The 13,269-nt window shown below is 36.7% G+C and overlaps 1 protein-coding gene across 1 annotated transcript in view; it reads left to right on the top strand.

Moving 5' to 3' along the window:
- The window catches only part of PLA2G15 (phospholipase A2, group XV), a gene marked incomplete at its 5' end in the record, with an annotated part of 15,423 nt that extends 2,794 nt beyond the window's left edge, over positions 1-12,629 (top strand). Inside the window, 5 exon segments of the mRNA XM_009701621.1 lie at positions 4,007-4,165; positions 5,650-5,768; positions 7,394-7,492; positions 7,901-8,125; positions 12,042-12,629. Of these exon segments, the coding sequence (XP_009699923.1) occupies positions 4,007-4,165; positions 5,650-5,768; positions 7,394-7,492; positions 7,901-8,125; positions 12,042-12,553 (1,114 nt within the window).
- Between the last annotated feature and the right edge of the window lie 640 nt (positions 12,630-13,269).

Genomic DNA, 13,269 nt, shown 5'->3' on the forward strand with positions numbered 1-13,269 from the left:
ATTGAGGTGTTCGTGTTTGAATGGTCAGCTGGCTAGATGTCAGGAGTGACTTAAATGTTTATGCCTCATGTGATCTGAGATATCTAGAAGTATCATGTGAGACGTTGTTTGCTTTCTTGCTCCTAATTTTAAACACAAGCCTTTTCTATGGCAGTCTATTATTGAGTCTATGAGCTACTTTGAGACATTCTCCTTAGAGAACTGTGGTCAGAGTTTAAAATTAATTTTCCAGAAAACTTGGTTCATTTTGAAAGAAGGCTAATTTATAGAGCCAAAATGATGACAGTTATTTGAGGAGATCGTACCAGTTAAAAAGTTACAATAGTTGATATATAGCCAAAGGCATTTGCATTTCAGATAAAAGTAGTAAAGAAGTATTAATTGATGGTCTCCGTCACACAAACAATAGCTGCTGTGCCCACCCCCCACCCCCCCAGTATTATATTGGTATTATTTTTTTTCCAAATGAAATTTAAGATCCCCCTATTCATGGCTTTTATTGAATGTCCTTTTCTTTTTGTTTCCTGAGTGGAATTAAGGCAAGTCATCTTCCAAGATGCAATTTGCTTGTTGTCTTCTGCTGGGAACTGTGATTTAGTCATTAAGGCTTAAGGATAGTGATAAGTAGGAATATCAATGTATCCTAAAGCTAGTTATTGTAGTTCCCAGACTTGGAAAAGTCTGTAACCACTTTTAAACTCTCAAATGAAACTTGTAAATGTGCTTTCCATGAAGTTTAATCAAACAAGAACACATCCCAGAAGGAGATCTACTAGTTTTGTCAGGGCAATTGAGATCAAAAACCCAGCGAAGGATACTATAATATTGGAAGTGAATTGGGCTCATTAATGTATTAGAATGAGTTCTGTTAGGATTAGGGTCTCTGTGAAAAATAAGAACATGCTAGAACTCACAGATCATAAAATCTGATGGAAACACTTTTTTCTGCTGAATATGAGATCTCATATTTCCAAATGTTGCAGTTCAGAAGGCAATACATGTATTACACAACTGCAAATTAAGGAAGCAAGGGTACTGCTTGAGATCTTTTCTTGGACATCCAGTTTTAACTAGTGCTGATGTATTTTGCGGAACTTGGCAGTTATTTTGTACATTTATGGGGTCAATCTGCAGGCTTTAAGAAGTAAGAACTTTCTATAATGTTTCCAGTAAAAAGGCTTAGAAACTACAGATACTGGTAGATGAGAGGATGAGGAGGAAAAATTGCTTATAGATTACTCTGCCCACAGATACTTTCTGTGTATGGTCTGAAAGCAAAAGGAAATGTGTTTTTCTACTGCTTTCAAATTCTACTGCAGAAAATTCAGAAAGGTATGTCCTTATCCTAGAGAATTAATCCTTAATGTGATCTTTTTTAACCTGTTACTTATCAAAAAGCCACTAAGTAGTTCTCTAGCCAAAATGTAAATCATTAACACTGTTAAATTGTGTGGGGTGAGGACTGAACATCTTGCATGTTTCCTTCCATAATCTTAAAAATCAAGATTTGCATTTTGTTCTCTACAGCTTCATCATGAACTCTCTTCAGCTTGCAGAATATGCATTAGAAAATAAAACATGAGTTGTGAATCTCAGTGATCAGCAGTTTCACTGTTAATATGGAAATGTAAACCTGAAAAAAACCAAACACTCTTTTTGTTAATCCCTGCTTTATAAACAAACAGGCATCACACCTGTACGTGAGATTTTATTTTTTTAACTCCAATATGTCTTGGCACAGGTGGAGCTTGGCCTATATCTTTTGTTTAGAATTACATCAAATTACCACTTCTCAACTTGTTCCTTATCCCTTGAGTAAAAATTGGTATGGAATGTTTCCCATCTTCTGCTCTGAACTGGACACAGGAGCACGTCCTCTATCCTAAAGAAGCCTGAGGATAAAATAACCAAATTAAACTTGCGGTTAATCTAAGATCACTGCGTTAAGTCCAAGTGAGACTTTGTATAGTTTCCTGCTTTCGGTACTCCTGTTGATAAGCATCTTAATTATAATCTCAAACTTCTTCAGTTATGAGTCTTCCTACTCTGAGTGGGAGCACTTAGGATTATTTGAGTGCTGTTTGGAAACCTCAGCAAGTTCTTAAAACTCTGATACTCCAGATGTTTGTTTAAGTCTTTGAAAGGTATCTTTCCTGGAAGAACTTGATTTTTACCTAAGGAAATGAGATTCCAGGGTAGAACAGAATGTCACTCTTCTACGTTGTTTTGCATTGAAACTGAAGATAAAATCAACCTGTTCTGTCCTTGGCAGGTCTGATGCTAAAACTGGCCAGCCATGAATGATTGATATATATAGAATTATGTTCTCTTCCTTTTCTAATTAAAAGCACTTATGCAGCACAGGCACAAGCCTGTGGAATAAACTGCTGCCTTATAGTTCTATAAGCAATAACTAAACAGCATTTTGTGAGGTTACAAGACTGAACTTCAGTAAACTTTCTAGGGTGTGATGCAACACTTAATCTCTCTTACTATGCTTTCCAGTACACCAGAGTCCTTGAAATATGACCTAAAATAAACTGCGGTCAGCTACTGGGTCTTTTAACGTTTCACTTAAGACTACAGAAATAAAAATGCTAAGAACCTAATGAGAAAGTAGGGATAGTTAATAAAGAAATCCTGAGGTATATCTTGTAGTGGGGCATAACCTGCAGTGCTTGAAAGTCATAAGAGCGTGGTTGTCCAGGTCTATAGTCTGAAGTTCTGTCCTTTTTCAGTTCTGCAATAAGTGTTTCTCTGAAAGCATATGTGGCTTAAATTAGGTGTTCCACTAAAAGATATTATCTCTTTTTCTTTAAATCACTGCTAAGTATCAGTGTTCTATAGAACTTAAACTGTTTTGATTAAATAATTTACTGAAGGGGAGGGGGGGGAAGCACCTGTATGGGTAGGCCTGCATTAAAAAGCTTCAAAATTAAACATTGACAAGTAAATGGACCACAGTCATGCGCACCTCAAAAAGGTGGGGGGTGTGTGGAGCTGAAAAGGGGTGGGGGGAACCCTTAAGAAGTGCCTAACTCCTAGATTTTTCTAATAGAGAGAAACTTTTCAGTTACTGAAGTATCTTTGTCTTTCTGGTTCTTGAGGAAAAAAAATAATTAAACATTAACAGAATATAAGAAGTTTCTCTGGAAACTTGCTGCTGAAAATTGTAAGACCATTTTTAAAGTTTAGTTCTATTTTAGAAATAATATTCCTGTCTCCATTTAGTGTTTAAAATAAAGGAAAATAAAATTTCATCAAAGGAATACTGGCATTTAGTATGTGCCTTAAGAACACCGCACTTCAGAGAAGGTGCAAATATAAGAGCCTGCCCTCCAAGTATTACTGCTATAATGTATCAAAAGAAGAGTGAAGATCAGAACTGTTGTTGCATCCAAACCTGAATGTAAAAGATACGAAACTATGTATTTGGATTATTATGCTAGCCAACTAAATCTTGTGTAGCAAAAGTGAGGTTGGAGGTGGAAAAGTGAAAATAAAAAATATAAATGGAGCTGCTTTCACTTTTCACTATTTTTTTAATGTCAAACTGATAGTTTGCAGGCAACTGTTTAAAGAGAACAGAAAGTAAAGAGAACAGAAAGACTTGCATGTATAGCTGTAATACTCTGAAGAAAGAATTCTTTCAGAAAGATTCAGTTTGCACTTTAAGACACAGATAACTTTAATGTCTAGGACCATCTGTTCTTCATACCTGTGACCTGTTCCTATATAGTCTGCTCTTTGAAGTTATGAACTGTTGATCCAGTATTATTCTACATGGTGGTTCCCCAGCTAATGATTTTTGAAAATCCAAATATCTTCAGTGGAAAATGTGCATGCAGTACTTCATTCTTATGTAGTATTTTTTTTATTCAGTTAAAAAACTTAATGGTATTTCTGGATGCAGTGATACTGCATGTGAGGGCAACACTAAGATGTGTATATTGTAATACAAAATGTTATACACTTTAATTTTAAGTGTCTCCTTTTTGTATCTTTCAGTTCCAGGGGACTTAGGTAATCAGTTGGAAGCAAAGTTAGATAAGCCAGCAGTAGTGCATTATCTCTGCTCTAAGAAGACCGACAGTTACTTTACACTCTGGCTGAATTTAGAATTGCTTCTGCCTGTCATCATTGACTGCTGGATTGATAATATCAGGTAAGACCAGAAATGTTGCTCTTTGCAGTTATCTCCTTTCCTTAGACTGAGATGCTTTGTACAGAATGGCTGCCTTAAACTTTCTTTTCTGATTCAAGACTAGTGAGAGAAATGACTTTGAATTCTGCTGGCTAGAGTAACAGGATGAATCAGAAGATGTGGCTCTGTTCCATCGGAGGTAGCTGTTCATCACTGATAAAAAGCAGAGGTTCTCTTAGTTTCTTCTACTTTCTCTCCTACCAGTTACCCAGGCTTGGTTCGGGCACTTATCAGACGCTTCTGTAGGCTTATCTAAAGCAGAACGTTTTCTGCTTTTCTGATGAGTTAAGTTTTGATGAGGCAAGAGGGAAGAAGGTCCATTGGGCAGCTCAGAGGGGACAGGCAGGAGGAATGTGTGCTTGCACTTTTGCTGGCAGTGTGTCATTAGAGAGCAGTCTTGCAGGCAGCTGAGATACATGGGGCCCTCCAAGGGCAGTCTGGAAATCTCTTTCCAGAACTATTTTGGTTTAAAACATTGCCTAATTTAAAGCTTCCAGACTATTTCATTGTTCAATCTGCTTCATTAATGTTCCTGTAAAAATCATATAAATATCTCTATGAAAACAAGAAATATTTAGCTTGTGCAATTTAAAAATATTGTATTGGCATGTTGTTCTCATATGTGAATGTACCGAGCTGTTGTGTAGTTGTACCTCTGCTATATGCCTTACAGGTTAGAGAGATTTTTTGTGTGTGAAGATTGAGTATCAACTCAGATTCTGAGACTCCATCTAGGGGTAAAAACTTGCACTTAGAAATGGCAATTGTACTGATATGATATTAAAAGCAAACAAACAAACCTCAACAACAATAATAATAATAAAAACCCCCAAAACCCTGATCCAATGCTCCAGATTTTTCATATCTCAACTTGATCTGAAAAGTATCTACGGAACACTCGGTACCTCTATGTTTCCTGAGGTACCAATGGTTATTAGACAAGAAATGTCAAGTACTCTCCTATGCTGGTATGGGTGTTCTACTTAAACAGAAAAATTCTCCTAGATAAAAATAATTCCTTTCTGATATCTGATTTTACAGTTATTTTATCTTCTACTGGCACATTCTTACATTTGTGACAAGTTTTCTCCATTATGTGGCTTGATGCAAAGTGAAATGATACAGAACTATATAAAGTAGCTTATATTCTAAAGTTGAACTTGAGCCACAATTCCCTATGTTCAGTTTTACAGAAGGTAAGTCTCAGGTTCTGCATGTAAAGCATTAAACTAATTAAAATAATTGTTTGCATTGTATAACCTCTTAGCCATTAGAGTACTCTTATCATGTCTGCCTGTTTTTTTTTTTTTTTCTGGGTAATAGCACTTAAAGTTCTTGTTACTGCACTCAGAATGTAAGACCCAATGTAGTTGAGAGTTGTCATGTGGTAATGACATGTTTCATGTTTTTCTCTCTTTTTTCCTTCCCCCCTGCCTCACCCCCAGGCTGGTGTATAATCGAACAAGTAAGACAACAGAACCACCAGATGGAGTGGATATCAGAGTCCCAGGTTTTGGGCAGACATTTTCCTTGGAATTCCTTGACCCAAGTAAAAGGAGCGTTGGTATGTACAAGCTGTGTCTGAAGTGCTTTGTCACTTGCAGGATTTTTCTAGCATGTGTCTGTATACAACAAGCTACTGAAATGTGATTTCAAATTACAGTTCTGTTAAGTAGAAAAACTGTTTTATTTTGTTGTGTGGTTTTAGCTGTGGTGAGGTTTTTGTGTAGTAGGGTGGCACATGGCTCACCTTGCTTTTAAGTATTTTCATTGCGTTGTGTTGTATTGTCTGTTTGGCCTGATAGATTGAGACAAGAAGATTCCATGTTATTTAGTCTTATGCCAAATTTTAAGTTCTCTGGATGAAACTTGTGTAGGTACTTTGAAGACAGGCAGTTTTGAAAAATGAGATGGGTTGAGTAGAAAACTCTGTGACTGAAGCTTGACAAGCAAAACCAAAATAAACCCACTTCATTTCAGCTTGGTTCTGAGTAAGATGTTCTTTGGCCTTAGCTATGAGTTAATGGGCCTGGGAGATATGGTACTACACTCTGTAGTGCCCTGTCTTTTGTTGGTATCAGAATAATTATATAATTACATTTGTGCTGCAAAAGATTTCTAATTACGTGTTTGCAGGGGTTTTTTTTGTTTAGTGTTTTTGTAGAAGTCATCTTTCAGAAAACACTGAATCTGATAAGCTTTTGAGTTGTTAGTTGTGGCTGAAGACTTAAGTAATTTAATAGCCAGTAATGCACTGAGATTTACATGCTTCATAGCATGGACTTCTTTTTCTCTAGGGAGCAATCTCCAAAAGAGCAGTAATGTACTTAATGATCTTCACTAGATGACTCGTAACTAGAACGGGGCCGTATTTAAAATTGCCTCTGTTCACTTTAGGGACTACATGATAAGCATTCAAGACTAATGAGCGAGGTTCTGCTCAGAACTTAAATATGACTGTAAAATTCAATAGGATGTTTTGACACTTAATTTTTTCAAACTGTTTCTAGATGCATTTAATTGTGGTAATAATTAAATCCTATGTGTCAAAGCTTGTAATATGTAACATCTTTTAATATATAACATTAGCCAGTCTGCAAATATTTTCCTTCTTCGCTATTAAAGTATTATGTTCAGTCACTTAAGTCAGTCCACTACATGATAGACAGAAAAACAGTTTTGGGGCAGGTTCCAGAATTTTGCCCTGGGGTATGCTATAAGCATTTGTGTCCAAGAACAAATATTGGTGAAATCCAGGCCAACCTTTATGAATGTATTATATACCCTATCTGAGGTTAATTTGCCATCTACAAAAGCTAGGACTCATGTAGTAATTTCTGAGGTGTGTTCTTTACAGTTCAACGGTAAGACACAGTTCTGCTGAGGAAAATCTATCTGTTCTGTGTAAGCTACATTTTGCTGCCACATTTGTTTGATAGCCAACTAGTAAGAAGTTTTAATAATGGTATTCCCTTGCTTTTAAGGGACAGTAAACATAACTCATAACTCATTTTGTTTAATATGCAGCTTTCTAGATTGTCAAAGATTAAGACTACAGTTTTAATGTCTGTATATATGGTGTGAGAGAGAATGCTTCCAGAACTTAGTTTGTTTCGCAATAGTGTCTGATGGCTGCTTCTAATGCTAATCTTTTCACTGTTCTGTTTCTCTCTTGTCTGACATCTACAGGCAGTTACTTTTACATGCTGGTGCAGAGTTTAGTAGACTGGGGCTACAAACGTGATGAAGATGTAAGAGGAGCACCTTATGACTGGCGAAAGGCACCAAGTAAATAACATATTGTTACTTGAACAAAATTTTGACTCTCCCAGCCAGCAAATAATGTTTTGGGTCTTTTCTCCCATCTCTCCTGTACAATTATACTTAAGAACTTAATTTTGACTAGTACTTGGGGCCTGGGTACCCTCGGACCCAGATGAAACTTCTGTGATGTGGTTTCTTTTTTTAACAACTTGCTACTTAAGACTTGCTTAAAAACAAAACAACAAGACCACACCACCAAAATGCATCCCCACAAAAACACCCAACCCTCCCACTTAATACTGGGATTTCTAAGCTCTGCATTATTAATTCCGCAGGCAGTTCAACACAATTCTTTAAAATGCTATTTTTTTTTAAAGTTCACCATTCACAATTAACAATTATAACTGTGTAACCCGCGTATGTTTACTTTAGATGAGAATGAAGACTATTTTGTGGCACTTCGCAAGATGATAGAGTTAATGTATGAGCAGTATGGAAGTCCTGTTGTTTTAATTGCCCACAGTATGGGTAATATGTACACCCTCTACTTCCTCAACCGTCAGAGTCAGGACTGGAAAGACAAGTACATAAAGGATTACGTGTCACTAGGTGCTCCATGGGGAGGAGTGGCTAAAACCCTCCGTGTGCTGGCTTCAGGTAGGTAATTTGAGGGTTTGCAATGTATTTTTGTTAGTAGTGCAAGATACTAACTAGACTGTTAACTGTAAGACTGGAGGATGAGAGTTTAAAGTACTATAAAGCTAAAATTTTTTTCATAAGTGATGGCAACTTGATATTTCAAACCCTGTGACCAGACTGTCATTCTTTATGTTCATGGGAGTGGACTGAATTTTTTAAAAATCCCTTAACCAGGAGCTGTGTCCTGTCTTGACCTCTTCTAACCTCTTTTCAGCAGATTGTTGTGTCGTCTGCTGTTTGGTGTCTTGTATTTCTGTCACTGCTGCCTCCAGCCTGATTGCTCTCTGTTCAGTATTGCAAAGCTAACAAGGACTCCAGAGCATTCAGTAGTTTCCTTGATTAAAGACTGCACAGCTGTTTGAGGTTAACATTAAGGGAAACTTGTAGACACGGTGGTGAAGTGGTGCCCACAGCACAAATGCCTGTCAAAGTTATAACTCTACAGATCAGCAAAGTGAATCTTTGAGATCTTGGGTTTAGCATACTGGATATGCCTGAGACTGGAAAAAAAAAATTGAATAAAGAAGTGTAACATATTTCTATGTAACTGCAAATGACTGATGGAAAAAGCGCACTTACCCCATCATGTGATATCATAATTATTTCATGTACTTTGGCGTTTAGTTCATTATGTTTCTGGCTTGTTTTTTAGTTTGTTTCTGACTTGTTAGCTTTGGATATCACTATCTTCTTCCTAAACAAAGCTGACATCAGTAACTGGACTTATCAAAATGCAAAACACACACCAAGTGCCAGCCATGCATGGACAGATCAAAGAATACTTTGCTTAGCAAAGGCATTTGATTCTGAATAGTAGTGCACAGCTCAGTTACTAATTAGAAAACTTAAATTGGATGTTTGTATTCAGTTATACATGCCTAAATCTATTGCAATGGCACTGTAAAAATTGATTTCCCGTTTCCCACGGGCTTTGTCTGACAAGTTTGCATGCTACAGAAATAGCAGGAAGTGAACAAAGTTAATATCACCTTCATAAAATTCCAAATGATTATATAAATCCCTAGTCCCAGATTTCTGTTGGATTAAACTTTTGTGCTTCATATCTTGTTTATCCTTTATAATGTATCTCATCCAAAGTGGCTAGCTGTACAAACGCATAATGAATAGTTAAAGTTCTACTAAAACGTAGGTGTCTTTTCATGTGTTTGTTGTACTAAACTCTGTGGTTAAGAAATTTTTAAGAATCATCTAGGAAAGGTAAATAGGCAGAACATAATATCGGAATGCACATTTTTAGGCTAGTTCTGTCTCAAATATCTGAAGTAAATCACCACCATCAGGCATTAACACTTGGATTACATTAGAGTCTATTAAAGAGTTTATAAAATTGACATTATCAGGGTGTTAGTATGCAGAAGAGTTGTTGCTTTAAAGAAAAATACAGCATTGCTGCAGGAAAGACAAGGCAAGTTATGAATGTGTTCTTTCTGCTCCCATTCCCGTTTATAATATGGTAACGGCTGGGAACTTCATGTCAAATCCACAGTCATGTTATCAAAGTGGTAAACAGTACACAGGTGGAATTATTTTCTCTAGATCTTCTATGATACTTTCTGCTACTTATTCATATGCTTTGCAGGATCGATACTTATATCATTACAGTTCCAGGGCCAGCGAAATCAGGATGTTCTTCCCACTTCAGCAAGCAAATACATGAAGTTCACTGTGGTAGTTTGTTTGGGTTGGGTTTTTTTGTCAGCTTGAGATGCTAGTAGTGTCTTCCTTAGACCAAGTATTTTGTTCACTGTAATGTCAGCAGGCATAACACTCATTGACTTAAGCATGGTCTTGGTCATATAGTACTGCTGCACTTTAGAGAAAAGTAAAGGATTTGATAAGCATTTTGCAACAGCTCTATAAGAGAAGGCTGGAATAGTCAGGTTCTGTGTTTGATTATTCTACTGGAAATAAATTTTGTACACATTCCTTTCATTGTTCAATTCAGAACTCAGGCTTTCTTTGCGGAAAACTGCCAAGTAGTACTCAGTAGCTTAGTGGTGAGTATGCACAGTTAAGTATTTATACCACACAGCAATATGCAACACATTTTTCAGGACCTTTGTGATTCTTGCTGTGCTCTTTAGACTTTCCTTTTTATCTGTTTCAGAGTTATACTAGCAATGTCTCCATACAGTCCTCCTAAATATGTCGTTAAAGACTGCGCTTTAGGTCTCCTTGCTGAAGCAATAGTGCCACCTTACGGAACTGAAAAATACACTTCGGTGCTATTTCAGGAGCAGTGGTTTCGGTTTCAGTATTTCAGTTTTTATGGTGTGGTTGACCTGGATCACTACATGCTGTAAGCACCTGGACCTAATAGTGGGAAATGTGATTCAAAGTTCAGCTGACAAAGAAATTGAGGTGTGCCAGCCATTGTGATGATGGAAAATAGATCTGCATAGACAGTCACCCTGAAAATAAACTCGGATCTGTCTCAGGGCTTTTTAAAAAATTTGTTTCTAGTAATCACTTTCTACCATTTATTAAGCACCTTTTAATTTTGTGAAGATGCAAGAACAATGGTTAAAATATGAAAAAAGACATGTATAAATTATAACTTAATTATGTGTTAATTTCAGCCATCTTTGCAACAAACTGCTAAGAAAACAATGCACTTGATGTCTAGAAAAATTCTTGAAATGTTTTGGTCATGCTAGTTCTATAATAAGAGTAAGTCTAAATTTGGTAAAATGTAACAATTCTGCGGCTTATTGGGTATCAGATAATTTAGACCTTTAAGGATAATAACCTCTAGCTCTCAGATTTATATTATATGAAGAAAATATAATGCCTTGGGAAAGTTTGGCCAGCTGAAAACATTTCCCAAGTATAGTAGTTATCAACTGGTCTTTCAAGAATTGTTGGGTTGGTCTGTCCTGCCCCCTCTACTAGCAAAGATCTAGTTTAGGTTACCAGAGTTGCTAGAAAATGTAAGTGCTATATTAGAGAAAACCTGTGTTCTGAGCCACACAAGTATTTTGGCAGTCTTGAAATGCTGACTGGAAGGGAAGATGCTGATATTGGCAATTTTCCATGGCTCCCACCAGAAGCTAACAAGCTCTAACTTTTTTTTGCCAAAGTACGACACGTGGAGACTGAATTGGTCGTTGAGAGCAGCATTCTTACTTGATAGCATAAAAGCAGAGACAGTAATACTTGCTTTGCTTTTTTTGCTTTTATTAATTACCTAAACAGATAACTGTCATAAGTCTGCAATTTTCTTGCAACTGTAGGCATGTTCTGGCAGGTTTTGTTACGAAGGGAGTGCATAAACTGGTAACATGCTATGCCAAATGGTAAATAAACCACATAGTAATTTTTATTGCTATCCTAAATGAAATACTGCTACTCTGCTTGCTTTGAATGTGCAAAACTTGAAACATTTTGTTAAGCCTATAAAGTCTCTTCATGAGTTCTTACATGTGTGTGGATAGTAGTGTTGTTCTGTTCTTTCAGCAAAAACATTATCTAGGTACCAGAATCACTGTAAAACACATTTCCAGAAGAGCATTTAAGACAAAACTTGCTAATGGTATAAATAATGCCTAATAAAATCTGATTTCTTACTTGGCTCATACAGGAAATTTTTTGTTTAAAACGGAGCATATTGGAAAGGCAGCAATGTTCTTGGTTTGTCAGTCATTCATCAACTTGTATTTAAATTTGAAAGTTATCAGAAGTTAGTTTGCAGGAGTTAATTATCAAGACAATCAAATGGGGGAAAACTTCTCATTGTCACTGTAAGCAAAGGGAATAATCTTTTTATTCATGGTATCACTCAGTGGTAGTAATTGCTGCTGGTTGAGATTCACGCTTTGTGTATAATGAAATTCCACCTTTTTTTCTTTTTAAGGTGACAACAATAGAATACCTGTTATCAGTTCACTCAAGATTAGAGACCAGCAGAGATCAGCGGTTTCTACAAATTGGATGCTCCCCTACAACTACACGTGGCCTCCAGAGAAGGTTTTTGTAAGCACACCTACAGCTAACTACACTCTTCGGGATTACCGAAAATTCTACAAGGATATCAATTTTGAAGATGGCTGGCTCATGAGGGAAGACACTGAAGCCCTGGTCTACCAGATGACACCACCTGGTGTGCGTATACACTGTCTTTATGGTACTGGCGTGGAAACACCTGACTCCTTCTATTATGAAAGTTTTCCTGACAAAGAACCCAAGATTCTTTACAGTGATGGGGATGGTACAGTAAACTTACAGAGTGCCTTGCAATGTCAAAAGTGGGTGGGCATGCAAAAACAGGACGTGGTGATATTTGAGCTTTCAGGAAATGAGCATATTCAAATGCTATCCAATGATACTACTATCTCCTATGTGAAAAAGCTGCTTTTTGATTTGTGATACTTTGTGTTGACAGTTATTTTCCTCACCTGTGATGCCTTCCCTTAAATATGGGAAAATGCCTTTTAATCCCTTGATATTTACATATTTCAATTATTTATTTTGGTTTTTTTTAGACTGTGTTCAAGAAGTTGTTTGGTGTCCTGAATAATTGTTTGTCTCTGATTTGTGTTTTTGATGCTTCATGGTATTTTCACATTCTGCAAATTTGGTCAAATATGCGTTTTGGTGCCTCTGGTGTTGTGTAAAGTATTCATACAGACTTTCATTTGGAGATTGTGCAGCCCCATGCACATACTACAGAGTCATAGATACCCGAGTTCCTTCGTGTGGTCTTTGCAGGGTTTGGAGTGAGAGGGCTAGGAAGGATTGCAATTTCAGATGCCCATAAAACAAGGGAATGATACAAACAATTTGGGAAGCACAGTAAACTTTTCAAAGGGTCTTCTGTATTCTGATCCACACTTCCCAGTACCTTAGTTTGTAAATGTGCATATATACTAGGTAAGATAGGTAAGAGGTCTGCCTGGTACTGTATAACTTTGTCATAATCCAGCCTTTCTTTTATTACAGTTTTTGGGGGAAAAAAAGATAGATGTGTGGATTACTTGAAGCTTCTTATTAGGCACCTTTTTGTTTGGTTTTTTTTAAAGAAGAAATTGTTTGCTCATCAGCTTCTAGAACCTGATCACACACAATCTGGAGTCTAAGGAATT

Source organism: Cariama cristata, unplaced genomic scaffold (assembly GCF_000690535.1).
Source record: "Cariama cristata isolate BGI_N322 unplaced genomic scaffold, ASM69053v1 scaffold13286, whole genome shotgun sequence".
NCBI lineage: Eukaryota > Metazoa > Chordata > Aves > Cariamiformes > Cariamidae > Cariama > Cariama cristata.